Source organism: Zootoca vivipara, chromosome 11 (assembly GCF_963506605.1).
Source record: "Zootoca vivipara chromosome 11, rZooViv1.1, whole genome shotgun sequence".
NCBI classification, from domain to species: domain Eukaryota; kingdom Metazoa; phylum Chordata; class Lepidosauria; order Squamata; family Lacertidae; genus Zootoca; species Zootoca vivipara.
In genome coordinates, this window is record NC_083286.1 from 34,255,458 (window position 1) to 34,282,775 (window position 27,318).

The 27,318-nt window shown below is 45.5% G+C and overlaps 2 protein-coding genes across 2 annotated transcripts; one reads left to right on the forward strand and one right to left on the reverse strand.

The window, feature by feature from the left end:
• Positions 1–5,193: 5,193 nt before the first annotated feature.
• On the reverse strand, positions 5,194–7,558 carry FOXD1 (forkhead box D1). Its single transcript, XM_035100308.2, has 2 exons — positions 6,546–7,558; positions 5,194–6,464 (listed from the first exon to the last, which is right to left on the reverse strand). Exons 1-2 carry the CDS (start codon positions 7,245–7,247, stop codon positions 5,901–5,903), a joined length of 1,266 nt encoding a protein of 421 aa, XP_034956199.2. The 5' UTR covers positions 7,248–7,558; the 3' UTR covers positions 5,194–5,900.
• Positions 7,559–14,913: 7,355 nt separating this feature from the next.
• Positions 14,914–26,058, forward strand: BTF3 (basic transcription factor 3). Its single transcript, XM_035099872.2, has 6 exons — positions 14,914–15,051; positions 15,535–15,603; positions 18,596–18,709; positions 18,888–19,089; positions 20,326–20,382; positions 21,572–26,058. Exons 2-6 carry the CDS (start codon positions 15,535–15,537, stop codon positions 21,616–21,618), a joined length of 489 nt encoding a protein of 162 aa, XP_034955763.1. The 5' UTR covers positions 14,914–15,051; the 3' UTR covers positions 21,619–26,058.
• The last annotated feature ends 1,260 nt before the right edge of the window (positions 26,059–27,318 follow it).

The following is a 27,318-nucleotide window of genomic DNA, read 5'->3' on the forward strand; positions in this document are numbered from 1 at the left end:
TCTCGCAAACGCGCCAACGTGGAGCCCCACCGCACGCTTACTAGGAAAAAAAAGCGAGTTTCCAGTTGGACAAAGTAGGCCTTGTTGTTGTTGTTTAGTCGTTTAGTCGTGTCCGACTCTTCGTGACCCCATGGACCATAGCACGCCAGGCACTCCTGTCTTCCTGTCTTACTTCCGAGTAAACCTGCAGAGCGACACTCGCTGCTGCACGGTGCTTTTGAGATCCCAGAGTTTTACACACTAAACAAAGTCTGCTTTGACGACTTAAAAAAAGAATCGCAAGGGTAGGCTATGTATTTACGAGATGGTGGAGTTTTACTCTGAGGCTGGCAGACGCAAACAAGGCAGGGAGCACAAACTGAAACCCACCTGCCTGCGAAGAAATAAAAAGTCAAGCCTACGCGCGTTATTTATAGGCTCGCTCGCCACCGCTTAGCCATGTGATAAATACGCGTCTCCAAACGAGAGAGTCGACTGTCAAACTAAGCTAGGTAAAATGGGATTGAGTTATGGGGACATAAATCCAAACTGGAAGGAACAGATGGTGGCCATGATCGCGTTTTACACCCACCCCACTCCGTTAAATAATGATAACGCCTTTCAGTGAAGGCGACAGGAATACTCACCGGGACTGATGCAGGAAGGTGTTAAAGGCTGGGAAGCGGAAACGGGGCCTCTTCTCTCTCTTTCTCACCGGCGGTGGCTTAAGGAGCCTGGCGCGCTTTCCTAGGCGATCCTCAGGTAGCGGTGGTGGAAGGAAGAAGATCTCCTAGTTCCGCGACGCAGTTTTCTTTTCTTCCCAAGACTGCGACCTCGCCGAGTCCGAGCCAGATCCGGATCCACAGGCGGAAGGCTCCCCTCCGACGTGGATGAAGAGGATAACTGGGAAGCTAGAAGGTGCAAGCCATTTCCTCGTCCAGAAGGCACCTAAATCCTCAGGAGAAGCTGCAAATTTATTAAGCACTAAGGACTCGCGGGCCTGGGGTCGGAAAGAAAAGACAAGTCTATCTGTTTACGCCATATTCATAAGAAAGACCGTTATGACCCAATGGTTTGTCGAAAAATCACCTGCTCTGTTAAGCGAATACACATATTGAAGAACCACCCAGTTTAAGTTAACAAGAAACATATGGATTTACCCGTCCTCGATGGTAAGCACCTGGAATGGACGTCAATTCTAAGGATTTTTGAGGAACCTTCCCTCCAAAACAAGAAAACCTCCCGAATCCACAGTTGGGCAATGCCTTCCAAAATAGTGTGACTTTGATGGCAGCCAAAACTGGATACATCCCAGGCACTTTTAGTCATTCCCTTCTCTCTTCCCACTCCCCGCCATTCCACCTAATGTTTCTCACTCGCCGTAAACCCCGTTTCTGTGGAAGCTCAGCTGGCGAATAAAGCGGACCTTTTCTTTTTAATAGAGATCCACATGGATGTAACAAAAGGGAAGAAGAGCCCGGCAAGTTGGGGAGAATTGCGTTTTTAAAAGCTAACTATGAACAATATTTGGGGGCGTTGAGGGAGAAACAGCAGCCTAACCGAACATGAATAAATCACAGAACTATTTAGAAAACACACACCCGCATCCATACAAGTGAAGAGAAGCCCTGTTGGTTCAGAGGCGCCGTGTGTGGCATTCGTAAAAGGCTTGCCTCCCTACAGAAGGGCTTCATTACGCTCCCAATAGATAACATTTGGAAAAGTCCATCCCCAGATTAAAACGCTACATAATGGCATCGTAAACGAAGTCGTGGCTTTTTGTGTGGTCTTTGTGGGGGGTGGGGAATTGAAACATTAGCCTTTCCCTTAGACCAGCCATTCCCTCCCAATTCAGCCCCAGTAATTCGCCTTCTCTCCTGCCCACGGGGGATCTGATGAAGGGCCGGTGGGCGAAAAGAGGAAGGCGGGTGAATGAATCCGCACTTTGTACTTCGGGGAGAAAAGAGGAGGAGGAAGGTGGGCTGCGAGGGCGCTTTGACACCGTCCCACCAGCTTGCTTTTTCGGGCCCAAGCCTCTCCACCCGGCTTGATCTCTTTCGCTGCGCCTTCAAAGCGAAAGGGGACCCCGGGGTCCATTTGCATGCCAGTGGGGAGTCCCTGTTCAAACGAGGTTGCTCGGAGTCCCATCAAAGGCTGCTCGGCCTTTGTTGCAGCAGCACCTGCTTGGGCAAACAGAGCCAGCCAGCCAGCAGCAGCCACAGCCTAGCTAGGCGCTTCTTGCTGGCTAAACTACGGTACCCACCAGGGCCGCCAGGGCAAAAGAGAATGGTGCTGAGAAGCCGAGCCCCCCCCCGCCCCCCGGAGAAAGCCCAGACATAACAAACACGACAATGTTGCGTCGGCCAGTTTGGAACCAGACTAAACACTCGCCTGCCCTCGTTTTCCCCATATTAGCGATTGCAAAGCAATATTTCCAACTCCGAGCTGCTGTCAGGTGGAGGCTGCTGTCCAGATTGCACAGCCAATAGCTGATATCAGAAATGCAAGCGAGCGAATGGGTGGGGGGGGAGAGAGAGCTCCCTCTCAACAAACCTTGGAACACGATTTGCCTCTTAAGGAACCCCAGGGGGGGAATGCCAGGCACGCACATCCCGAGCATCACTATGAAGTCTCACGCCCTGAACCCAGGAGCTTTTTCCTCCCTCCTCCGCCTCACCAGGGGAAAACTAGGCTTTATTTAACCCGGGTCAAAGACCCAGAATGACACAACCCCCCACGTGCATTTGCGTACACACACACACACACACACACACACGTACGTTGGGAGCCTCAATAGCTAGTTCCCCGTAGCTATGGCTCTGGCCTCACTGTTTTGCTGTCCCTGTTGTTGGTAAACAAAAAGATGGGAGGGGGGAATAACAAGATAACGAACCGGCTTGTGGAAGCTCTTTTCAGGTTTGTGTGTATGTGTGTGGAATCAGATTACTGCGGTATTCTGGCTCTTTAGGAAATAATATTTACCCAAAGAAAGGGGTGCCGGGGCTTTTCAATAGATCATCCTAAACACGAGTTACCCATGACTGGGGCGGGGCGGGGGAGTCTCATAGATTTCAGTTGGGGGTATCATTGCAGGGAAGCATCTTAAGACCGGAAACTTATTTAGAAGTAAGTGTCAAGGGAGAGGACGGGATGTTTTTACTTCCAAGTCAACGTGTACCGGAGCGAGGTATTGAATTTTCAGAAATTTCACTATCACCTTCTAACTCTGAATCCTCCGGGTGAGTCGTTACAAATGAGGCACCCGGATCTGAAGTTTTGCGGGACAGCTTCTTCAGGAGGGTGGTGGAAGTCAGCCGCGTCGAAGTCTGCGCAATTTCACTTCCAGGCGAACGAGCTAAGGGCAAGCAGAAGGGTCCGCTTCCTGTTTTCGCTGGCTGAGCACCTGCCACTTCCGGTATGCCACCACGTTTTTACAGAGATGATATGGAAAGCTTCGTTTAAAATCTGTGACTGCTGCAAGATTCCAGGCCCTGCGACCTTACCTAGCTGGGAGTACTTCTCAGTGGGTTCAGCGAGATTTACTTCAAAGTAGACATGCACAGGAGATTGGTAATGTATTTCGCCTTGCCCAAGTGCCCTTTGCATTATCCACTGGTTAAATAACCTCACGAGGTGAAAAAGAATTTAAATCGCACCACCTATTTGTGCACTTAAAAAAGAAATAAAAGTAGACCGTAAACATTCTTAAAACGACTTCATAAATCACCTATAATGTGTAATACTTTCCCAAGTTTTTTTTTGCAAGGAAATTAGTTGGATAATGTTTATTTGCTTTTCTGAAAGGAGCACTACATGCTGATCTTGAACACGCCTCAAAAACTCACCGACTTTTAGCACATTTTTTTAAAGTTGGATTTCGACAATTACTGCATTATTTCAAAATAATAATTCCAACTCTGCGCTCCTAGAAGGCTAATCCTGTTTTACAATCTTTTAAAATAATAATAATAATAATAGCATTCGCAAAACCCTTAAGGGGAGTACTCCCTTCAGCTTAATAAAGTAGTCCTCTCCAGGTTTGGGGAAAGTAGTGTCAGAATCCAAAAAATACTTGGGGGGGTGTCTATTGTTATTTGCAATGGAACTAAAATGTAGAACCAGGGTATTTAAACCTATCATTATGAACGCTGATTAATTGTTCAGCATTTTCATAAGCGACAAACCGCCTCATACTTGTCCACCAGTCTTTCAAATATTTAAAAGCAAAATGTGCGATATTTATTGTCACCTTAAACGTTAGCATATCTTCTTTTCTCTTTAATGCAATACTTTAATGATGCCCACATAGCGCTGCGACTGCAGTTCTAGTGTGATTACCTTGCAAGGTGGGCACTTATTTGCCACACCGTCATAAAAACCTAAAAACCACAAATAATAACTCTTTCCCCCAATTATCTATTGTATAACACTAGAGCGGGAGGAAACTCATAGCGATTGTGATGCGGTTGCAATGTAAAATACACTTTAGAAGTTCTTAAAAGAATCTACATTTATTTGATTCAAATACAAAAAGGTGTATTTATAGAAGATTATAGCCTGCAGAAGGCTGAAATTATCCATCACCAAAACAGTTACTTTGTTTTCTTTGGTTAGTCATTGCTCGGGTTTACCCATGTATTTTTAAAATTTATTTGTGAAGGCTTGAAAATCATATTACTGTATCACTGTTTGGTATACCATAGCAGTACCTAAACCAGGTTCCATGAGTGAGTGAAGTTTAATACGGTCCAAAATTTAAGCCGGTTGGTGTCATGTCTGACTAGAAAGCAAGTCCCCTTGATTCCAGCTGAACTTCCCTAGAGAGAATTTTCAAGATGGCCGCGATCCTGAGTACCTATTTAGAAGCCCAACTGAAAGCAAATGAAAACTTCCTTCCTACTAAACCCCATTCTTCCTACTAAACCCCATTGAGCAACATGGGGTCCAACATTAAATGAAGGGGTGGTTTTTAAAAAGTAAAAGGGGCACCCCCTAGCATTTCTAGACTGTGGAGGATTCTTCTGAGTTAATTATTTGGTGGAACAACATTTTGCACTCTTTCTTTTCAACCATAGATTATTAATCTACCTTGGATTTTAATTTTTTTTTAAAAAAAATCCTATTCCCAGGATCAAAATTATAGGTTAGAAGTTCATAGGACAAAGCACTAAATAGGTGAAGGTCTAAAGCCAATTGTGGAATTAATTTTGTTGAAAATTAATTGCTTTATTTTCAAAAATGTGTAAAAAAAAGTTTTTTTGTTTTTGTTTTACAATTAGAATGGTACAATAATACTTGGCAGTAATTTTAACAATATTCCTGGTAAAGAATATGCACAAAGTATAAAAGAAAAGAAAAACCCCACAAGCCTATTATGATACAAAAACAAACACAGGTTAAAATAAGAATTGATAATCTCGACTTTCTTCTGTGTAAACATGTTTTTAAAATTTCTTATATAAAGGTACATAAGACAAGTGAACTACAATGAAAGAAGATGGGTAAAGCTTCTTTTTGTCCTCCCCCCCTTACTCCAATTCATAGTTATTTTTTGGGGTGGGGATTATTGTAGTTTAGCTGTTGTTTAATTTAATCCTTGGACCCGGGAATCTCTGCCTTGGAATGATTTATTTAGAATGCGTGTGTTTCTTAAAGGAAAGAATTAAGGGCCACTTCTTTGCCATTTAATCTTTCTGCCAATGCAGCATATCGAAATGGCTTTGCATAAATAGGAGGTGCTGAAGAGGACCGAACCAGGTGGGCCGAAAGACAGACAGACAAACAAACAAACGAACAAAATGTGGCCTAGGGAAAATAAAAAATACAAACAAAAACTTTCTTTGCCTTCTTTAGCGGAAAAAAAGCAAAAACAGCCCCAGAGGGTCCTACCTTCGGCAAGACAGTTATTTTGTGTTTTGTTTTTAACAATTGGAAATCCTAGCAGTAAAGTTCTCGACATTGGCCAAGGCTGCCCCTTGGTGCAGAGTCCCTAGCGAGGCAGCGACGGAAGGGGGTGGAGGCGGCGGCGGCGAGGCGAGCGCAGGCGAGGAGGCCATCAGGGACCTGGCGAGGACCGGCAGGACGGCCGACTGGGAGGCGCAGCTGCTGGCGGCCAGGGGACTCAAGCCACCGCCACCGCCGCCGATGATGCTCTCGATGGAGAAAGGCGACCTGGCCAGCGCAGAGCTGCTCTTGGCGGCCGCCGCGTGCAAGGAGGCCGCGAGAGACGGGCTGAGCTGCGCCGGGTAGCCGAAGCTGGTAGTCCTGGCCAGGTCGGCCGTAGGAGACGCAGCAGCCGGAGGCAGCAGCGCGGGCGGCGCAGCCGGCAGGACGGGCCCGGCGGCGGGAGGAGGCGGCGGCCGTGCCTGCGGCTGGAAGGCGAAGAGAGCCGAGGGAGGCGGGTAAGGCGGCAGCTGCAGGCCGTAGGCGCAGCTATAGGGCCCGTAAGCGAAGGGGGGAGGCGGCGGCGGCGCGGGCGGCGGGTGCTGTTGCTGCCGCTGAGGCGGAGGAGGCGCCTGGTTCGGGTGTTGCTGCGCCGCTTGGAGGAAGGCAGCGGCTGCTGCTGCTGCGGGCTCGAGCCCCCTGAGGAGCAGGTCGGGCGGCTGCAGCGGCTGCCTCTTGAAGCGCTTCCTGCGGCGCAGGAAGGAGCCGTTGTCGAACATGTCGGCCGACTCCGGGTCCAGCGTCCAGTAGTTGCCCTTGCCCGGGTTGCCCGGCTCGCGCGGGATCTTGACGAAGCAGTCGTTGAGCGACAGGTTGTGTCGGATGGAGTTCTGCCACGCGGGGAACTTCTCGCGGTAGTAGGGGAAGCGGGCGCTGATGAACTCGCAGATCTCGCTCAGCGTCAGGCGCTTCTTGGCGCTCTGCAGGATGGCCATGGTGATGAGGGCGATGTACGAGTAAGGCGGCTTCACCAGGCTGTTCTTGGCGCCCGCGGAGACGCCGACGCCCCCTGAGGCGCCTCGGAAAGAGCCCTGAGGGGAAGAAGAAGAAGAGGAGGAAGAAGACGACGACGAGGAGGGCGACCCGGAGCCGGGGGACTCTTCTCCTGACCCGCGCGCCCCGGGCGCCTCAGGCAGCGAAGCGGCCTCCTCGTCCTCGTCTTCCTCCTCGTAAGACCGGCGGCGGAGGGGCTCGTCGTCGTCGTCGTCGTCGTCGTCCTCGTCGTCTCCCTCCTCGTCGTCTTCATCTCCCTCGCCCACCACGTCGATGTCTGTCTCCTCAGCCAAGGCGGACGCGGCCTCGGACATCTCCGCGCTCAGAGTCATCGCGGGGCGCAGCCGGGCATGAGAGGAGGGGGCTGCCTGGCACAAGGCTGGCGGGGCGGCGAGGGCAAGGGGAGGGCGCCCCGGCTGGGCTCACACGCTTCGCCCCCCGCCGGCCCGCCCGCGCTCCCGCCTTCACGCCACGGTCGGGGCGCCGCCGGAGAGACAGCGGCGCGAGCGAGGCTGGCGACGAGCCTCTCCAGCTGGGCACCTCGGCGCTTCCCTCTTCCTCGTCCTCCTCCTGAGGAGAAGTCGCTTGCTTGCTGCCGCCGCCAACGCCGCCGCTTCCCTCAGACATGAATGGATCCAGGGTGGGAAAGGGAGAGCGACTACTATTGGGGAGGGAGGGAGAGCGGCGGGCGAGGCGGGCGGGGACGGGGTGGGGGGGAGAGGAGGAGGAGGAGCGGGAGGCGCCCGCGAAGTCTTGAGCAAGATCTTGGCAGCGCCCGGGCTGAGGCCGAAAGGGGGCGGCCTTTCCTCCCGGCTGCCCGCCCTGGAGGGGGCCGTCACGTGGTTGGAAACGTCAGAGTCGCCGCTGCGAAAACATTCCTGGAATAAAAAAGAAAAGAGACGTGCGGGGGGGGGGGAGGAGAGAGAAAGACTCGGAATTGCGGGCGGGAGAGGAGAGTAAATAAATAAATAAGCGCCCATCTCGTGCCTTGAATAGCCACATTGTTGAGCTTTAGGGTGGCCGAGGGAGCCGGGAGAGGCAGCCCTTCCATCTCCAGCGGGCTACTGCTTCTCAGTCAGCCTTGATCCTCTGCTTCACAACCCAGCCCCCCTCGACGGACCTTTCTGGCCTGGAAGGGGGCGGGTCTAATAAAAGCCGCCTTTGGAATGCCAGGACCCCACCGACACTATCCGATCATCCCCCCGAGAGAAAGAGAAAACGCTCGATCTGACCGAGGTGAGAGAGGTCTCCAGGCTCGCCCTGCGTAACGCAGCTGGCGAGAAGAAGGCAGGCAGGAGGCGTCCCACCCCCGACCGGACAAGCGGGTTTCCTGGTCGTGGGAAGCTGAACGGAGTGCCGCGTTTGTCAGAAGCCTGTCCTCCTCCTGCCGAGCTGAGTTTACGCAGGGGAACCGGGGGCTGTCGTCCGCGTCTCTAGTGCGCTTGGGCGGTTCCAAGCCTCGTCGTGTCAAGGGCTCCAGCTACGCGCTTGTTGTCGAGGAAAAGGAGGAAGGCGCACGCCAGGGGAAAAGGGTTTTAAGTCTGGCAACAAATCGCCGCGGAAATGATTCCTGGGGGGAGCACAGCATCCATTTGAAAGGTCGCCCCCAGTCCCCTTAAGTGATCTTGGTAGAAGTGTGTAAATAATTCCTGTGAAATTCGTCAAGAACTTTTCCAAGCTGGGTCCTCCTCATAGGCAGCCTAAGGACACGATTCTGCGGGAACTTCTCCTGCGCAAGCAACGCTTCCCATTCATTTCAAGTAGGGGGGCGCGCGCTGGAGAACTTCCCGGGGGCTTGTTGTTCCGAAAGAAACCGCTCTTAAAGAATAACAAATTATTTCCCCGCACAAACAGATGATGGAGATTCGAAGCTAGAAATGTTCCAGTTGAAGAAAAGAAAAATAAACGGAGAATGAGAATGTGGGAGATGAGCAGGATCCTATTTATGTGAAGCACATGAAAGTATTTGGTTTACACACACACACATTCTATTTTACACCAAAGTGAAAGCAAAATAACGCAATAGAAGGATTTCAAAATAAGAGATCGACACTCAGATCCTAAATGACTTTCCTCAGGTATTCCAATGGAATTAAAGGGAGTCCGCCAGAACAGGTTGGGGAGAGCAGAGAGCGCCTAATATTGTCATTCCTTTGAGGGAAGGCAAGATGAGCTGGCTTCATTTGTTTCCACGAATTTTTCCTGCCGGGTGAAGCGACCCGATCTTTCACCGGTATCCTAAAGTTCAGGACCTAGAACAAACCTCTCTGAAAATCTTATTTATTTCCTTGCAACTTTTACTTCCGACCAGACGGGCTTCAGAAATTATAGCTGCTTCACTGTTCTTAACGCTGCGGTCCATTAAGGGTGATTTAAAATATGGTTTGTTTGGGGGATTTAATGAATAATTTATCACACGAGAGGTGTGTGTGTATATATAATGGCCACATGGGATTATTCAGGTTTTCTCAAAAAATAACTAACATATGTAACACGTTTCTTTTAAATCAGAGCGTTATTTACAAAACACTGAATACAATACTACCCGCACAGCATAGTCATTTGCCATAGGTTTTTTTTTGGGTGTGTGTGTGTGATAGTTTCGCATATAAAGAGTTTCTCCTGAATAAAATATGATAGGAAACTTTCCCACATATTCCTACCGCCCCTTATGGTATGACCAAAGGTTCCTGAAGTGAAATACTGCCCTCGTACCGGGAAGCCTAACTACTTTCTGTAGAAATAAGATGCACTTGAAGCTATTTAGCAAATGAGTGAAAAGACAGAAGTCCCGCTCTTTCGTAAAACAGTTCTAGGCGGTTTATAGCACCATAATTTTGAATCATCTATTCCCCCCCTCCCCAAAGTAATGGCCCTATAAACATGGGGCGTTCATGTCCCATTGATTTCACTGCAAATTACGCCTGTAGCCTGGCCTTAAGATCACCCAGAACTCAGGCTGTCAAAATACAGTTAAGAATTAACAGATGTCACGAAAGTCGGTGGCGAAAGCGGGGCTCTAACATCAGATCTTTCTACTCATGCTTGTTTGCCAACTAGTTTTATCACCAAATATTTTAGAATAAAACATCTACTCTCACAAGGAAGCGGGCATGGAGAAACGAACAATTTATAGATATTTAGGATGATGAATAAGAAAGCAAGACGTTTATTTCCCTCTTATACAGCTTTTTAAAAAGCAGTCTACCAAGCTGAAAAGTCTTCTACAGTGATGGTGATGATTTCACTTTTCCGAATGTTTGAGTGTTTAGGATGGAATTAGGTGGCCTGCGAGAAGGCAGACTTAGAAGTATTTAGTTGGAAATGTCTGATATTATGGGGTGCTAAGTAATTGCAGAAGAAGACCATACCAAAGTCTTTAAATGCAACTGAAGAATGTATCTAAATTGGGATGGAAGCGGGTGCATATTTACTTGGTAGTACTGTAAGTCGCATTGCAATCAATAGGGTTTACACCCAGGCAAGCGAGCGGGTCTCGGCTTTGCCGCCTGAGAGTGAAGCCTGAACTTATTCTCATTCACATCGCTGAGACTTGAAAAGGTTCAGCTGGAAGTGGAAGATGTCTAGGAGAGCGAGGCGGGCGCAAGTCCCAGCATCGTAGCCTGAACCTGAAAGCATTTAATTGGGCACGAACCTCACCAATTTCAGCAAAACATCCCTCCAAGTAAGCGTAAATACCAAAGAAGAAGAGCCAAGATTAAAACGCTGAGCGATCAGGTGAAACCCACCAACCGGCACCCATCGTGTGCAGGGGGACAATGGCCCTCAGTCAGCGGCCCTCAATCAGACACATAAATTCAGTCCATTTCCTTTGGAAAGCTGCCTGTTGGAGATCTTACTTTTAGGTCAAGCCTGATCTCACCCCGGGTCGTATTTCTGGGGAGGAGAAGGTTGCGTTGCTTTAGCGAAGCTCTAAATGCGGCTGGAGAGCCGCCTTTGCCAACCTGGCGCCCGCCAGGAGTTTTGGACTACACCACCATCAGCGGTTGGGGATAATGGGAGTTGTAGTCCAAAACATCCGGAGAGCGCCATGTTGGCGAAGACTGCTTTGGAGCTCCCTGTTGTAGCTCATCGATCACATTTGTCTCTCACCCTTCCTCCAAAACCTCGGTGGGGGAGGCGAGGCAAGCACCCAAGGCCAACCAGGAGAGGGGCGAGCAGAGGTGGATGCGGGGAGTGTGGAGAGACGGGAAAAGCCCCGGTGCCCAAAGGAAGATACTGCCAGGCTCTCCAGAAACTCCCAGCGCAAGGAAGGGAGCAGCGCCTTGCCGCCTTCACGGCCTCTGGGCTAAATCATTGCTTGCTTCAGACGGTACCTTGCAAGTGATCTTGCATCCTCCCTCTAGTGGTTGTCTTGTGCAATTACCCGCCTTCCCTCCTCGTGCAACAAATCTCTTTCCCCCTTACGTATTTTCTCCGGAGGTCCCAGCAGGTGAAGAGCGCCATCTAGAGGCCATGAGCCCGCAGGGAGCGAGGGGCTGCTCCGTGGAACTGACCGGTCTCATCTAGGGCGGATGCAAGTCAGATATTAAAAAGCATTGCCATTAGGCGTCCTCATCACGGCAGATTTCTTTAGACGCCTGTTGAAAACCGTTTTGCTTCTGTCCAGACGCATACTGTAATGGGAGTTAGTAACCCGAGAGTTTGCCAAGCATTGGAGTCAGAGTGGCGTGGTGTTGAGATCGTTGGAATAGGAGATGGTCAATTCTGCCCTCAGCCAAACACTATACTTTGGGTAAACCAGGGGCTAAACGAGGCTTTATTTCACGTGGGTCAAAGACTCAGTTTGGCACCCTCCCATGCGCAGGGGGAGCCTCTGGAGGCTTCACCCAGGGCAAAAAACCTGGCTAGCCCCCCCCCCAGGTTGTTTTGAGGATAAAATATGTGCGGCTTTTTTTTTGGGGGGGGGGGAGAGAAGTCGTTGGAGGAAGAATGAATGAAAACACCTCCTGCAACATGGTGATGAAACATTTGGACAACAGAGTCCTTGTCTCTTCTTGCTTTTGACTTGCTTCCTATTCCTTCATCCTTAGGTATGTAAGCTACATATTTTCTTATTAATAGAGATGCAGAAACAAAGTAGGAGATTCCAGGGTTTTCACAAAGTTTACAAGCAATCATGTCACAGGAGAAACAAGAAAGAAAGTAAAAAAATTCCTTCCAGTAGCACCTTAGAAACCAACTATGGTAAGTTTGTCATTGGCATGAGCTTTCGTGTGCATGCACACTTGCACACAAAAGCTCATACCAATGACAAACTTAGTTGGTCTCTAAGGTGCTACTGGAAGGAATTTTTCTATTTTGTTTCGACTAAGGCAGACCAACATGGCTAGGAGAAACAAGAGTTATCAAAGCAGAAAAGTTAACTTAATTTCTCTTATTTCTAACCTACTGCATCTAAAAATGATACAAACTGATGAAAAACAGTATAGCATATTGGGGTATACTGCTTCTGCAATACTTTATTAAATGTGTTCCAACCCTGTTTTTCTTCTCGAGTATGTTAGGTTTGCCATGAGAGTGTAGTCCCATAAATATCCAACCAGTCCTTCATAGTATGCCGACTCCATTATTTTTTGCATAAAGTATTGCTGTCCACACCCTAATCTCTTAGCAGCAAGAGACTCCAAGGATTCCAGGGTTTGGTTGCCTTGAATAGAAGGTCAACAGAGACTGTGGTGTCTTAAGGATAAATGGTTTTATTTACACATATATACAACCTGGACATAGGGTGGAGGGACCCCAGCCGATCTTGCTTCCTTATTAAGTTTCCAGGGAAGCCCCAACCACAGCCAACCCAAACCATGAACACATGTACAAACGGACACACAACCAAGTTACAAAAACATGTAGAATTTCAAGCACTTAATGCACCCCACCCCACGGATCTACTCCTGAATAGACATAGATTTATGTTGTGAGGCCGTTTTATGCAGTCCCTGATGGTCCTACAAAGTTTTACTCACGGTGTGGAAAGATGCTCATATTAAGGAAAAGAAAACAAAGTTTTCAGGTCATAAGATAAAGATAGTCCAAGTAGTTTTAATTGCTTTGTAGGATTCGGGTCAAAGTTCAAGCAATGCTGCTCAGATACTCCCAGGAAACACCAAAAGAGGAATAGGATGGAAATATGCATCCCCTTGTTTGCCATCAACATCTGGTAATCAAAGGTGCATTTGATTATCTGTATGGAACATTAATACATAGATGATTCATGTTTGATGCTTGTGTCTGGAAGCCATTCCAAGTCTGAGTGCATTTCACTGAAAGTACTATTTATGTTCCACAGAAATTAGCTTGCAAAAAAGCATTTCAGAAACAATTGGTAGGTGTTGTTACTTGCATCTTATGTTTATATAAGAAAAACAGAAACTCAAATAGGATCCGAGAACTGTTGTACCAGTGATGGACTGCATCTCATTAGTACTGTACTTTTTGCATCTGGTGATTCTGGCTAATGTTTTTGTTTGTGAGTTTGTAACTCAGCCACATTCCTGTACCCTCAAGAGCTGTCATTAGCATGCACAAGAAAGGGGTGTCAGATCCTGGTATGATCTAGTAGACTGTACTTCTTCTGAATGTAATGCTGGGGTGCCAGGTGTTACTGCCTCCCCAACTCTCCCTGCAAGGAAAAAAAGTGAGAGTATCAGGGAAGAAGGTTCAGCTTGCTTATTGCTGTGCTTTCTTTCTTTTTGCAGGGTGCTCTTTTTCCATAGGGAAATATTTTAAAAGTGTGCATGTGGACTGAACTTAGATTTTACCTTTAGCTCTAAGAGTTCTCACAAGTGCTTTGATTAAAGCTTTTGATGATGGTGCCAACATTCACTTTAATTTATTGCAACTATGCAGTGTGAATCAGTCTACCACAGGGATGGAATTCTAACTCAAGGTGGTGATATGAGACACCAAAGACATTACAACTATCCAAGGAACCTCAGATGCCACAGGAATCAGGTTCAAATCCCCACTAGGCTATGAAGCTGAGGATTGTTGTGAGGGTTAAAGGGGCAGGGCAGGAACCATGTGCAGTGCCAGGCCTATTTTTCAAGAAAAAGAGGTGCTGCCGGAACCCTTGTGCTCTTATAATGGGCAATGGTGCCCACCTGAGAGGTGCTGTAACTGAGTTCCATAAGTTCTGGTTGAAAAAAATGCCTGTGCAAATGCCTTGTGCTTCCTGGAGGATAAACGAATGTATTAATTCTGGAGCATTCTGGACCCTGCTGTAGTAAAGGCGTTAAACTGTATAGAAATATAAAACTGAAAAGTAGACAGAAAGTTAATTACAGTATGCAAATGCTCTATTAACACAGAAACTCTCAATAAGAACTAGATGGCTTTCAAAATAAATAGGCAGGCAGGCTAGGCAACCAGTTAACCTGGTTTTCCTAATAGTAGTAGTAATAATTTGTTTATTATTAAATTTATATGCCACCCTGTACCCACAGGTCTCAGGGCGGTGCACAGGATAAAATCACAAAATAGAAAAACAAAATACATAATAAAAACCAACCAAGAACAACTCAATAATGCCCCCTGCAAATAATCAGAGGGAAAACTGAATTTAAAACACACATACACAATATTTGCAATGAAACATATAAAAATAAGCACCCATCAGGTATCGTCAAGGAATCTTTGAAAATAAAAAATTAACTGTCTTTCAAATCCAAAGATTTTAGGCATTGCTCCCCCCCCCCAAATGTAACCATTCATAGAAGCTCTTTGATCTAATCTGTTAACACCACGACATGCCACGACCAGTCGTTTTGCTGGGCGGCGCGGCAATCCACGGCCAAGCTGAGCCGTCACGCGACAAGGACCTTCGCTTCCCACGCCTGCCTGCCTCCGGAAGGCGGGAGCAGAGAGCGCCAACTACGCTCGCGCACGCGCGCTAAAGCTCAGACTCCGGAGAATGCGCATCGAACGCTGGGGTTAGTTCGTGCGTGAGCGCGTAAGGACGTATTGCTTCGTCACGGCGCCGCCGCCGCCTCCTGTTTTCCTTTCCGGCGGCCATCTTCGTCCTTTTCCGCGTGCGCACGTCAGGCTCTGCGCTTTCCCGGCCGCAGCCCTTCAGTTCCTCTCTCTGCCCAGGTCGGGCCGCTTCCTTCTGAGAAGGTACAAAGGAAGGGACACCCGAGGGAGGTGGGGAAAGGGAGATAGGCAGGCTTGGAGGCGGCGAAGGTGGGAGCAGCGGGCGCAGGTGCGTCTGATAGAAGCCCTCTGAGGCCTTTGAGCCGGGGAGAAGCCGCGGACTTCGGCTCGGAGGGAGCGTGCTGCTCTGGGTTCTGCGTGCTCCCTTCTTTATCCAAGCCTCCGGGGTGTGTGTGTGTGTCTTGGGTCCCCTTTCGGCCTAGCGGCTCCTCTGGCTTGAAGGCCATTTCTTGCGATGGCGCAGGCTGCCTTCCTCACGTAGAAAGTTCCTCACGGCCTGGGCCCGGCCGAGGGTGAGGCGAGGCCTCTCTTCCCTTGCCTGGGCCCAAGAGGGTGAGGAGGCTTTGGGAGCGCCGCCCGCCACGATAACTGGGCTCATCGGACCCTCTCCAGCCTCTTCCCTTGGGTGTCGCCCGCCTAATCGCCTTACGTCTGTTCTTCCCTTAGATGAAAGAAACTATCATGAATCAAGAAAAACTAGCTAAGCTGCAAGCTCAAGTACGCATCGGTGGGAAGGTAAGGTGGCCTCGTTTCATCTTCGCTGCCTCTCGAAAATTCGTGTTTCATTTTATCTTGGCTGCGGCTGCTGCATTTTACAGTACTTGTACAGGCCTTTTTTTTAATTGTCTAGCAACGCTGCAGTTATGTTTTTACAGTTTTTCTGCAGCCTGTATTTTGAAGAAGGATTTTGTTGTTTGGAGGGGAAGAGGAGGTTATACCTGAACGTAGGCATATGTAAATATATTGTTGCATCCCACCCCAATCTCCTAGAGATTTAGGGGTTTAAGGCACTTACTGAGGGTCTGTGTTTCCTTTTGGAACTGGGGCGCATAGCGGAGACTGGCATCCTTAGGGTATATGGTTTATTTACACATGTATATGCGGGTGGCACTGTGGTCTAAACCAGAGCCTAGGGCTTGCCGATCAGAAGGTCGGTGGTTCGAATCCCCGCGACAGCGTGAGCTCCCATTGCTCAGTCCCAGCTCCTGCCAACGTAGCAGTTCGAAAGCATGTCAAAGTGCAAGTAGATAAATAGGTACTGCTCCAGCGGGAAGGTAAATGCTGTCTCTGTGCGCAGCTCTGGTTTGCCAGAAGTGGCTTAGTCATGCTGGCCACATGACCCGGAAGTCGTCCGTGACTGGACCTAATGGTCAGGGGTCCCTTTACCTTTTACAGACTGACCCTATGATGAAGAGGTTAACAGCATCAGCAAACCAAAGGAGTCATGTTTCTCCCATAGCACCTTGGAGTTAAAATAGTCATCAGACATTGCTCTCTGACACATACATACATACACACACACACACACACACTCCCTCTCTAGTTAGCTGCTTTTTCCTGTAGGTCACAGCTCTGCAAACTCCACTCAAGCTTTGCCCTTCTAACTATCTCTGAGTTGATGGTGGGGCCCCACCCATTTGTTGTCTCGCACAGAGCCCCATTTCCTTTGTTCTCTTAATGACACATCACTCAGGTGCTCGTCTCAACACAGGAAGCTAACCTGGCTTATATTTCAACACTTGCTGGATCTAGGGTTTAGATCCCTCCACCCCAAACTCATAGCGCTGTTGATGAAGTAATGTAGAGTAATGGTTAGCGTGCAGGACTTGAGACGTGTATTAAATTTTTACACAGCTGTGAAGCTCACTGGGTGCATCTGGGCCACTTACCATCCCTTAGCCTAAACTGTATCGAAGGATGCTTGTAAGGATAGCAAAAAGATGGAAGAAGCTGTTTTCCCTAGGGAGGGTGGTAATAAGAAAAAACAAAATAACTAGTGCTTAATGTTTATTAGCTGACTTTAAACAAGACGTACTCTTCTAATGTACACTCTTCACAATATTGTTAATGCCTGAATGAGCACAAAGAATGTGATTGTGTTCAAATATTGTTGTTGGTAGATTGTTAAAAAAAAAGCTGGCAGATGAAAATGCTTTTACTCATGGTGTAGGGTTGCCATAGGATTTTGTGTTACAGCAAAATTTCCTGTAATTTACAAGGCTGCAGTATGAAAGGCTGAACTCAGATTTATCTTTTGAGGAAACAGGCTTAGGATTCTGCTGTAAAGGTTTAAACTAATGTGTATACAGCCATCAGTTTTTTACCTAATACTTTTGTCAGCTTTTATTATGTACAACTTGCATCAGAAACCTATCTTTAATCAAGGTGGAGCCAGTGGAATTTCAGGTCCGAACATAAGTGCTTTATTGCTGGAACCTATAATTTTCATTATGCTAACTACTTAAAGGTGTCTGTCAATGTAATTGAAGTAAAACAAGCTTGGCCTTTAAAATATAGTACAAGTAATTACTATTGTGAGGCTTAAAAATGCATCAACCTACAGATCTTGTTGGTTTTGTTTTATTTAAAATAATTTCTATTTTCATAATGCTTGCACTGACATTAACATTTCCAAAAAAATTATTAGCTATAGCAAAACCATGGTAGTTCAACTGTTAATAATTACTATTTTATTCTTAACAGTTAACCTGTATTTGCTTAGCTAGTAAACACGACAACCTGTTCTGGCAAATATTTATGGGCAGATATTTAGGCATCCATAAAGGGTAATTTTTCTAGTGATTATTTGTTACAGGTTTAAACAGGCACATTTATCAACTTGGTGTTCAGACACATCTCTGGATTTATTTAGAACTGCTGACAATTAGGTTCAAATCCTCATATTTTGTTTGATATTGATGGTAGATTAGGCTAAAGTAGAATTCCTGTACCACTGATGTTAAAATAAATAAATCATTGATTAATGGATTAGATTTGTACCTTTTTGGTTTTCCTTGTTTGTTCCGTTTACTACACCTTTTTTGCTTTCCTCATACTCCTCTGATTTCTGCAACAGAACTTCACCTCAGATGTAACTTCTTGAATTTTTTTCTAAAAGTTCCTGAAGATGACTTGTGCTGACATTTGTCTCTTTATCTTCTAATTCTGGACTGTGGTATATGAGACTCATTCTATTGTTAAAAAACAAACAAACCTAGAGTGTGTGGCAATGGTTATGCTTAATTTTTCCCCCCTCTGGATAATGTTTGTGTTTCCTCTCCAGCCAGACGTCTGCTCAGATAAATTATTTAGATTAAAGTAAATGACCAAAAATGAAAAACAAAATAAAAACAAAACCCTAATCTTAATTTGGTATTGCAACAAAATCTGTAGAAACAATTCCTTGCTATACAAGAAATATTTTTTTAGGTATCTGCCTAGATATACTTGTGCTGCTCATTTGTGGGATGTTGCTTGCCAGAGGCCACAAGACAAATATCTACTTCAGACAAATATCTACCTTGCTTTCATAATTCCTGCGAACAGAAATTAGTTGGTTAGTGGTCACTCACTTCTCTTTAGTAGCCAGTGTGGTATCGTTGCCTAGCTTCTGAAACAGACATTTTTATTAAGTTACAGCCAGGGATAGAATAGAGTTGCATGCCATTTTGCTACTTGGAATTCATACATTTTGAGAGGGCTTAACATTTAGTCTTCTTATTCATAGGGTACTGCCCGTAGAAAGAAGAAGGTGGTTCACAGAACAGCAACAGCAGATGACAAGAAGCTTCAGTTTTCATTAAAGAAACTTGGAGTAAATAACATCTCTGGTATTGAAGAGGTAACTACTTTTGGGAACTACTTTTTTGTTTTTATGGTGCTTTCATATATTCTCTTTTCTGAGAAGTGCTGGTTTTAACTAATTTGAGAATATTATCACTCTAGTTTTTGTATTAAAGTTCATTTTGATTGCAAAAGTTTGTTTGCTCAAAAATAAATAAATATGTGTTGCTTTGCAGGTAAACATGTTTACCAACCAGGGCACTGTCATCCACTTCAACAACCCTAAAGTTCAAGCATCTTTAGCAGCTAACACTTTCACAATCACAGGCCATGCTGAGACAAAGCAGCTGACTGAAATGCTGCCTAGCATCTTAAACCAACTTGGTGCTGATAGTCTGACCAGCTTGAGGAGACTAGCAGAGGCTCTGCCCAAACAACGTGAGTAGAGCTTGGAAGACTCACTCTGAGAATTAAAATTCTTGCACCAACATAGGGCTTGCAGTGTTTGCTTGCTTGATTTATAATGTTCTTAATTTTATTTACCCTGTTTCTCCAAAAATAAGACGTAGCCATAAAATAAGCCGTAGCAGGATTTTTAAGCATTCAAGGAATATAAGCCATACCCGGTATATGTACTTGGAGTGTTTGGATGATGCTCAGACTTTGGCTTTGGGTGTCCACAGGAGTGACCTCTCTTAGAGAAGCCACTGAGACAATATCTGAGTATCTAATTTCATTTGATGTGTGTGTGGTGCTGCTGTTGCTGCTGGTGGTGGTTGGGACAGCCAGTTGCTTTTCAGAAATAAGACATGATATCAAAGCTGCTTAGTCATAGAGTCATAGCCCTCAATTATATTATGAAGGCTATTATTGGTGTAAATAAGTGTTTCCCAAATTTGGGTCTTCAGCTGTTTTTGGACTACAACTCCCATCATCCCTAGCTAGCAGGACCAGTGGTTAAGGATGATTGGAAACCAGCAGGAGACCCAAGTTTGTGAAATGCTGTTCTCACAGTGGCTATTTGAAGCTTCTGAAATAGAGAACCTGTTCAGATGTTGTCCTTTATATAACCTTCCCCAGAGGATTGTACCATGGAGAGAGAGTGGATCCCTCCTCAATTGAAAGAGTTTTATTTCAGCTGTTATATTTAGAAACAAATGGTGCTTGGGGTACTCTTCATTTTGTCCTTCAAAGAATCTTAGATTGAAATGGCTATTCTTCAAATACATTTGATTTGTTCCTCGAATATGAGAATGAGTTCAGAAGCTACTTCTCTCAAAGGGATGGATATGGGATTTAATGCCTTTTCTTGCTTGAAGGAACCTCTTCATGACTGAAGTTTGACTGCTTGTTTCTGCTTTGTCAGATAGCGTTTTGGGGTCCTCTGCTTTGGCTGTATTCTAGCAAACAACATGCAGTTAAAGGCTGTGGACTATTGTGGAGGGGAGTGGTTGATGAGCACAATATTCTAGAGCGGGTACTTAGGGATGAAGCACATGCAGTAGAAGCAAAGATAATTAGAAATAAGTCATGCTGAGTTCAGTGGGACTTACTCCCAAGTAAGTGGGCACAGGGTTGTGTAATCAGTTACTGTGTTTTGCTGCAAATTTGGCTAGTTTTGGAAAAGCCTGGCTTAGAAATGTCTCATTTGTGTCAATATGCTTGTTATTACAGCTGTGGATGGAAAAGCACCTCTTGCTACTGGTGAGGAAGATGATGATGAAGTTCCAGGTAAAAACAAGTCTCTATTTATTTTCTTACAAAAGTAATGAGAGAGTGTGATGAATGAACAAGGAAATGAAGAGAAAGTGTTATGGCATTTAGGTAACAATAATAATGAAACAAAATACATTTCTGCTGCAAGAATAGTTAATTCTCTGGTTCATGCTTAAATCAAGTGCCCTAGGTCTTGATGTGTTTCCTTCTGTGTTTTCTTCTGTGCTTACTTTAATGGATTTGGGTAATTGACTTTGTAGTTTCTGGTACCACACTGCATTTCGAGAGCCGAGTTCTGGTCATGGAATGAGGTTTCCTTACTTTCTTTCTCATTGCAGTGTCTGAAAATCAGAGGGTTGGAATTCCTGGATGGTGCATAGGGGCTGTAGTAAGAAGGGGGAAATCGCTAAAATTGTATGAGTGGAAGTGCCTTTTCACTCTCACAGGGCACATTTGACTTCTAGTCATTATGTTTGTTCCTGGGATATCTGATGACAGTGAGATACAATAGAAAAACTGAAATAGGCCTGCCTATGGGGCAATGACTTTTCCAGGTGCTGGCTGTTCAAAAGCAGATCCCAAGTACCTACTTTGTCTTAGACCTGATATCTGTCAGGTTGAGGAGGAGGATGGGGAGAACATGGTGGTGGTTTACCTGCCAGAGTACTTTTGGGCTAAATGCAAAAGCACAGTTCCCTCATGAGAAAGGAGTGAGGGTGAGTGTGCTAGATCTGTCTCATTCTTGCGGTTCCTCTTGGCCCACATGAGTTGAGGTATAACTTCTGAAGTATGTAGGCTCCCTATGTGATTTTAGAGACGTGGAAAAATCGGGTTTAAATTGCACAGGGAGTCTACATGCATGGAAAGGATCCTTACTGCAGAACTTATTCCTATGGCTGATGGTGGGTGATTGGGATGGGGCAGAGCTAGGATCTTCATCTTAGTTCTTCCTCATCATCTGATAAATTTAAAACACCTGAATAGAGCTTAAGTTTCACTTCTACTTCCTGGATTGCAGAAAATAACTGGAAGGTTACAGACGGGTATAGCTGGGTACTTGTCCAGTGGGCTTTAATACTTAATGTGCTGTGGTAGATAACTTGTTTATAATTCAGCAAACTCTGGATTTTAGGATGAAAGACTTTGAAATGGCAGTGCTGATTCTTTGCGTGTTAAAAGCCTGACTGTTGTTAATTCTTTTCAGATCTTGTGGAGAACTTTGATGAGGCATCAAAGAACGAATCAAATTGAACTGTCACTTTGAGTAAGACTTGAACATTACATGGAGCTGCTATTTTATATTGTGACTTTTTATTTGTAACATTTTTGTACTGATCTTAATAAGTCTAAGATCTCTAATTGGAAACTCCTTCAAATTGCAGCTCTCTTCAGTTATTGCTGGTGCACTGAGCATTTAATTATTCACAGCTGGGTTGAAAGTACACAAAATTGAAAAGTACTACATAAAAATGCTAATAAAGACTAAATGTTTAGGCAAATACTTTTAGTAGTGTTTTGTACATGGATAATAATGTATTTATCGAAAGTTCTGATGTAAAATGGAACACCTTGGCTTAAACCGAATCAGAAAGTGTTATTAATTTACTGAATAACCATAATATTCCAAGTTCTTCTATCCCCATTCCCATTTTTGCTTTGCATAATTTTCAATGATCGATATGTATGCCAGCATATGTAGCACAAGCAGAGCTCAAAAGTGAAGTACGTTTAATAATAATAATAATAATAATAATAATAATAAATTTTTATTTATACCCCGCCCTCCCCAGTCAAAAACCGGGCTCAGGGCGGCTAACACCAACAGAATTACAATAAAACATAAAAACAATTAAAATACAGATTAAAATACAGTATTAAAATTTAAAGTGCAGCCTCATTTCAAGTAGGCCATAAATCCAAATAGCCATGAGGGAGGAAAACACAGGGGTCAGGCTGAGTCTAACCCAAAGGCCAGGCGGAACAGCTCTGTCTTGCAGGCCCTGCGGAAAGATGACAAATCCCGCAGGGCCCTGGTCTCCTGGGAAAGAGCCTTCCACCAGGTTGGGGCCAGTACTGAAAAGGCCCTGGCTCTAGTAGAGGCCAATCTAGCCATCTTATGACTCGGGATCTCCAGAATATTATTATTTGTGGACCTTAAGGTCCTCCGCGGGGCATACCAGGAGAGGCGGTCCCGTAAGTACGAGGGTCCCAAGTCGCATAGGGCTTTAAAGGTCAAAACCAGCACCTTAAACCTGATCCTGTACTCCACCGGGAGCCAGTGCAGCTGGTAAAGCACTGGATGAATGTGATCCCGCGGCCGGGACCCTGTAAGGAGCCTCGCCGCGGCTTTCTGCACCCGCTGGAGTTTCTGGGTCAGCTTTAAGGGCAACCCTGCGTAGAGCGAGTTACAATAGTCAAGCCTGGAGGTGATCGTCACATGGATCACTGTGGCCAGATCGGGGCGAGAGAGGTAAGAGACCAACTGCTTGATACGGCGGAGATGGAAAAATGCCACCTTTGCTGTGGATGCAACCTGCACCTCCATGGAAAGGGAGGCATCCAAGGTTACACCCAAACTCTTGACAGAAGGCGCTGGTACCAATTGAGCCCCTGCAAAAGATGGGAGTTGGCCCCCCAACCCCATGTCGCCCCGACCTAGCCAGAGGACCTCTGTCTTCAAAGGATTTAGCTTCAGTCGGCTCCCACGTAGCCATCCAGTCACAGCTTCCAAGCACCTGGTGAGTGTGTCCGGGGCCGAGGCAGGGCAGCCGTCTATCAACAGATAGATCTGGGTGTCATCAGCATATTGATGACAACACAGCCCAAAACTCCGTACAATCTGGGCAAGGGGGCGCATAAAGATATTAAAAAGCATTGGGGAAAGGATTGCGCCTTGCGGGACTCCACACACCAAGGGGTGCCGCGGCGACAACTCCCTCCCTAGCGCCACCCTCTGTCCCCAACCTGAGATGAAGGAACGCAGCCATTGTTGGACTGTGCCCTGAATCCCCACGTTGGCAAGGCGGTGGTCTAAAAGTTCATGATCGACCATATCGAAGGCTGCTGACAGATCTAAAAGAATCAGCAGTCCCGACCCACCTCGATCCAGCTGTCTACGGAGATCATCTGTTAAGGCGACCAGAGCATAGCTGCCAAGTTTTCCCTTTTCTCGTGAGGAAGCCTATTCAGCATAAGAGAAAATCCCTTAAAATAAGGGATAACTTGGCAGCTATGGACCAGAGCTGTCTCGGTCCCATGACCAGGGCGAAAGCCGGGCTGAAATGGATCTAGAGCCGATGTTTCATCCAGAAACCTACCAAGCTGTTCGGCAACCACTCTCTCAATTATCTTACCCAGGTACGGAAGATTCGAAACTGGGCGATAATTGGATAGATCTAAAGGATCTAGAGATGTTTTCTTTAAGAGTGGACGCACCACTGCCTCCTTCAACTCCTCTGGGAAAGTCCCTGTGCCCAGGGACAAGTTGATGATCTCACCCAGGGGGGCCCGTACCTCATCTGGACACGCTCTAATCAGCCAAGACGGGCACGGGTCCAGGGAGCAAGTGGTGGGCCTTCCAGCTCGGAGGAATCTGTCTACATCGGCAGGGAGTATCTGATCGAATTGGTCCAATACTGAACTCGAAGACAGTCGAGGGGCCTCCAGTTCCGATGTCAGAAGAAGGCAAATAAAGGAGAATGGTCCAAATCTAGCAAAGATCAAATACAGGTCACTGGCAGAAACATAACCAGATTGTCAAAGGTAAAAGCATTAATGGTATTCCATTAGTTATAGGCATGAAGACTGGCTTAGAATTTTTAATTGAGACAGGACCCTACCTTTCTGATTTACTTTAGGAACTCTCTTGTTCTCTATAATCTGTCCTTGTCCTTATCAGAAGCAACCATAATGTTCACAGAGTGCACAAGAAGCTCTGTGTTACAACAAAATAATTTGTTCAGGAGGTTGACTTCTACATTACACACATGCAGAGAACAATTGTGTAATCTTAGGAAACTTAATTGTGTCACTTTAAATAAACGGGCAACATATTGTTAATTCTGTTAGTGGAAGCGGCATTGCTTTGAGTGTGGAAATAGTAGACTTAATTGCAGTTTAATGCAAATGTAACTGCCACAGTCAAATTATATGAACAATTGCCTATTCCAGCCCCCCCCCCGGTCGTTTAAACAATGAAGGGGCAGCTCCTGAGTGCCAAGTTTGAGTTAAATGTTATCAACAAGGTAGTAGCTGGAAATGAAGGGTGGCTAATCTCTGGCCTCTGATGCTGTTGGACTCCAGCTTTCATCAGCCTTGGCCAGTGTAGCCAGTGCTCAGGGATGATGGCAGTCTTGCTCCAGCACCATCTGGAGGACCACAGGGTATCTTGCCCTGCTGTAAAGTGACTGCTCTTCTTGCAGCAGATGGCTTGTTAAAACAGAAATGGAGTTAATTCATTGTGCTTTTTCTGCAAGGTAGAACTGGAATCTGGTTTTGTGGGCCTCTGAAGAATACTCACTGCTCCTTATAGAAAAAAAAAATTTAATAAGAACTTTTCTCTTGTGTCTGAACTGCAAATACTGCAGTAAGAGCTGCTAGTGAGCACCTGTGCCATGTAAGTTAGGTTCCTGTACCTTAGAAATTGATCTTGATTTTTTCAGCAGAACAAATAAGTTACTGTGGTCTAGTTAGCCAGGCTGTGGCACTTGGATAAAAAACAACACCCTAGTGCTAAAAACCCCTTTATCAGGTGGAGTACGGACAATTTTGTTGTTTATTCAGCTCCCTTCATTTGAAAGCAATTTACACAAAAAGTGGTATCCAATTGTGTATAATATGTAAGGGAGTTTTTTTTTTTGGGGGGGTCAGTTTTCTCTAGATCCCTAAATCTGCCTCAGTGGATCTCCTAACCTTGGCCATAGATCTAGGCCCAGATCTCTAGGTCCTGAGACCTCTGGGTATAGGGCGGTATATAAATTCAATAAGTAATAATAATAATAATAATAGGTAATATTGGGGGGGGGTTGTCAAAATTGCTTCTCAACTCTGTTCTGATGTATTCCTTCTCAATGGACCATTCGATACCAGCCTATGATCCTATCTATATAAAGGAGACAGGAACACGTCTAGCTGTAATTGTCTTTAATAACAGTCACGCCACTTAAAGGGATAAATTGAATGACTTGCATACACCAAAAGGATGAACGCATGAAGAATATCCCATGGAATAGCAGTACTGTACATGTCAATTATTTTCAACAAGCAAGAACACATTCAAATGTCAATGGAAAGGTGAACATGGTATAACTGCCAGTTAAGTAATATTCTACAAAACCTACCCTGCTGATATTGGCCATGGTTATGCCCAATATTAAGTGGTTAATTAGTCTGCCTGAGCCGTTTGCTGCTGTCTAGTTCTTAACCCATACTCCTTGCTCCAGGAGAGAAACAAGCTGTTGCAGCCAAAGCAGTGCTTGTAGTTTTATTTCCCCCCAAACAAGCCATGAGTTGAAGCTATGGTTTATTCTGACCTCCGCATCATGGCTGGTTGGGGAAAAACAGCATGAGCAATTCAGACATAAGCCTAAACTGCCCCAGGATTTGTTTCCTACTGGAATAAACGAAGAATCCAGGGGGTGCTTCAGTTTCAAAGGAATCAGATGTGCATGTTTAAGTGCACTCAGATTTCTTCCTTAAAAATAAATTCAGTACTGACTGAGAGCTCCCAAGAACAGCCAATTACAGCAGGGCTTATATTTGCCACAAAATGTGAAATGCACTGAATGCAAGCCCTGCTTGCAAAGGAACAATTCATAGTAAACTCTTAAGTGGGTCTCAGTTGCTCCTTTGCAGTTGCAGCTTTACCTGCCCAGCAGTTTAAGTCAGATGTAGAGGCAGGATATGATAGGGGGAAAATGGCCATATAGGCCATATAGGCCAAATTATAACCCCTGGGGTGGTCTCATTGACCTTGAAGCTATATAAAACAGGCATGGGACATCCCCAGCCTAATGCTGCATAAAATGCAACCACTGACAGTTACAAAGGAAAAACCATGTGTGTTTTTCAATTAGCATGCTCAAGAAGAAATCAAGGTAAACAATTTCATTTAAAAACAATTTATTTGCACTATATGAACTTGCAACTCTCAAAATAGGTAATAACACCTAAGACACAACTTTACAAGATCAAAACAATAGTTTAGCTGAGCAGCTTGAGCAAAAACTTGGCAGACAAATTGTAATACATATTACATCTAAGACATAATTTATAGAGGGGTACACTTGCATAGGTCCATCTGGGGTAGGGGGAATGGAGGAATTTAAATAGTCTGCTTTGGCTAATCAAATTCTTGAGAACAGGGAACCTATCGCATGTTCAGTATTGCACAATTACCCCTCAGAGAAAAATGTTCATTTCATTAATGGAAACATGCATTTTAAACAGATGCTAAATGCTTTTAACTTTATAATAAAACATTGTTACTTTTACAGGGTTTTTTTTGTTCTTTAACTGAAGAATAATGGTTCCGTGTAATATGCGATAGAGATAGGGCAAACATGGTAGCAGGCTCGTTTTCATCAGTTGTAACCATAAAAGGATGCCCTGTTCACAATCTGCCTTATACTAAGTCTGAAGCACTTTTACTTGGAAATAAATATTTGTTTTAATTATTGTTCTAGCTCTTAGGCTTTGAGCACTACCTAACTTTTGTTTAAATACATTTACAGGTCACTCTTAACACATTTTTAGGCATATTTAGGCAAGCATAGAAGCGGAAGATAGTCCCATTGCTGTTTTAGACAGCTTTTAGGTACACTGGGTGAAAGGGGAAGGGTTTATTTACATTTATACAGCATTTCATGGTAATCTGTGCAAAATTCTCAGTAATCACAAGTTCACAGTATTGACCATTTGAACATCTTGGCTCTTTGGGTATGACAAAGTCAT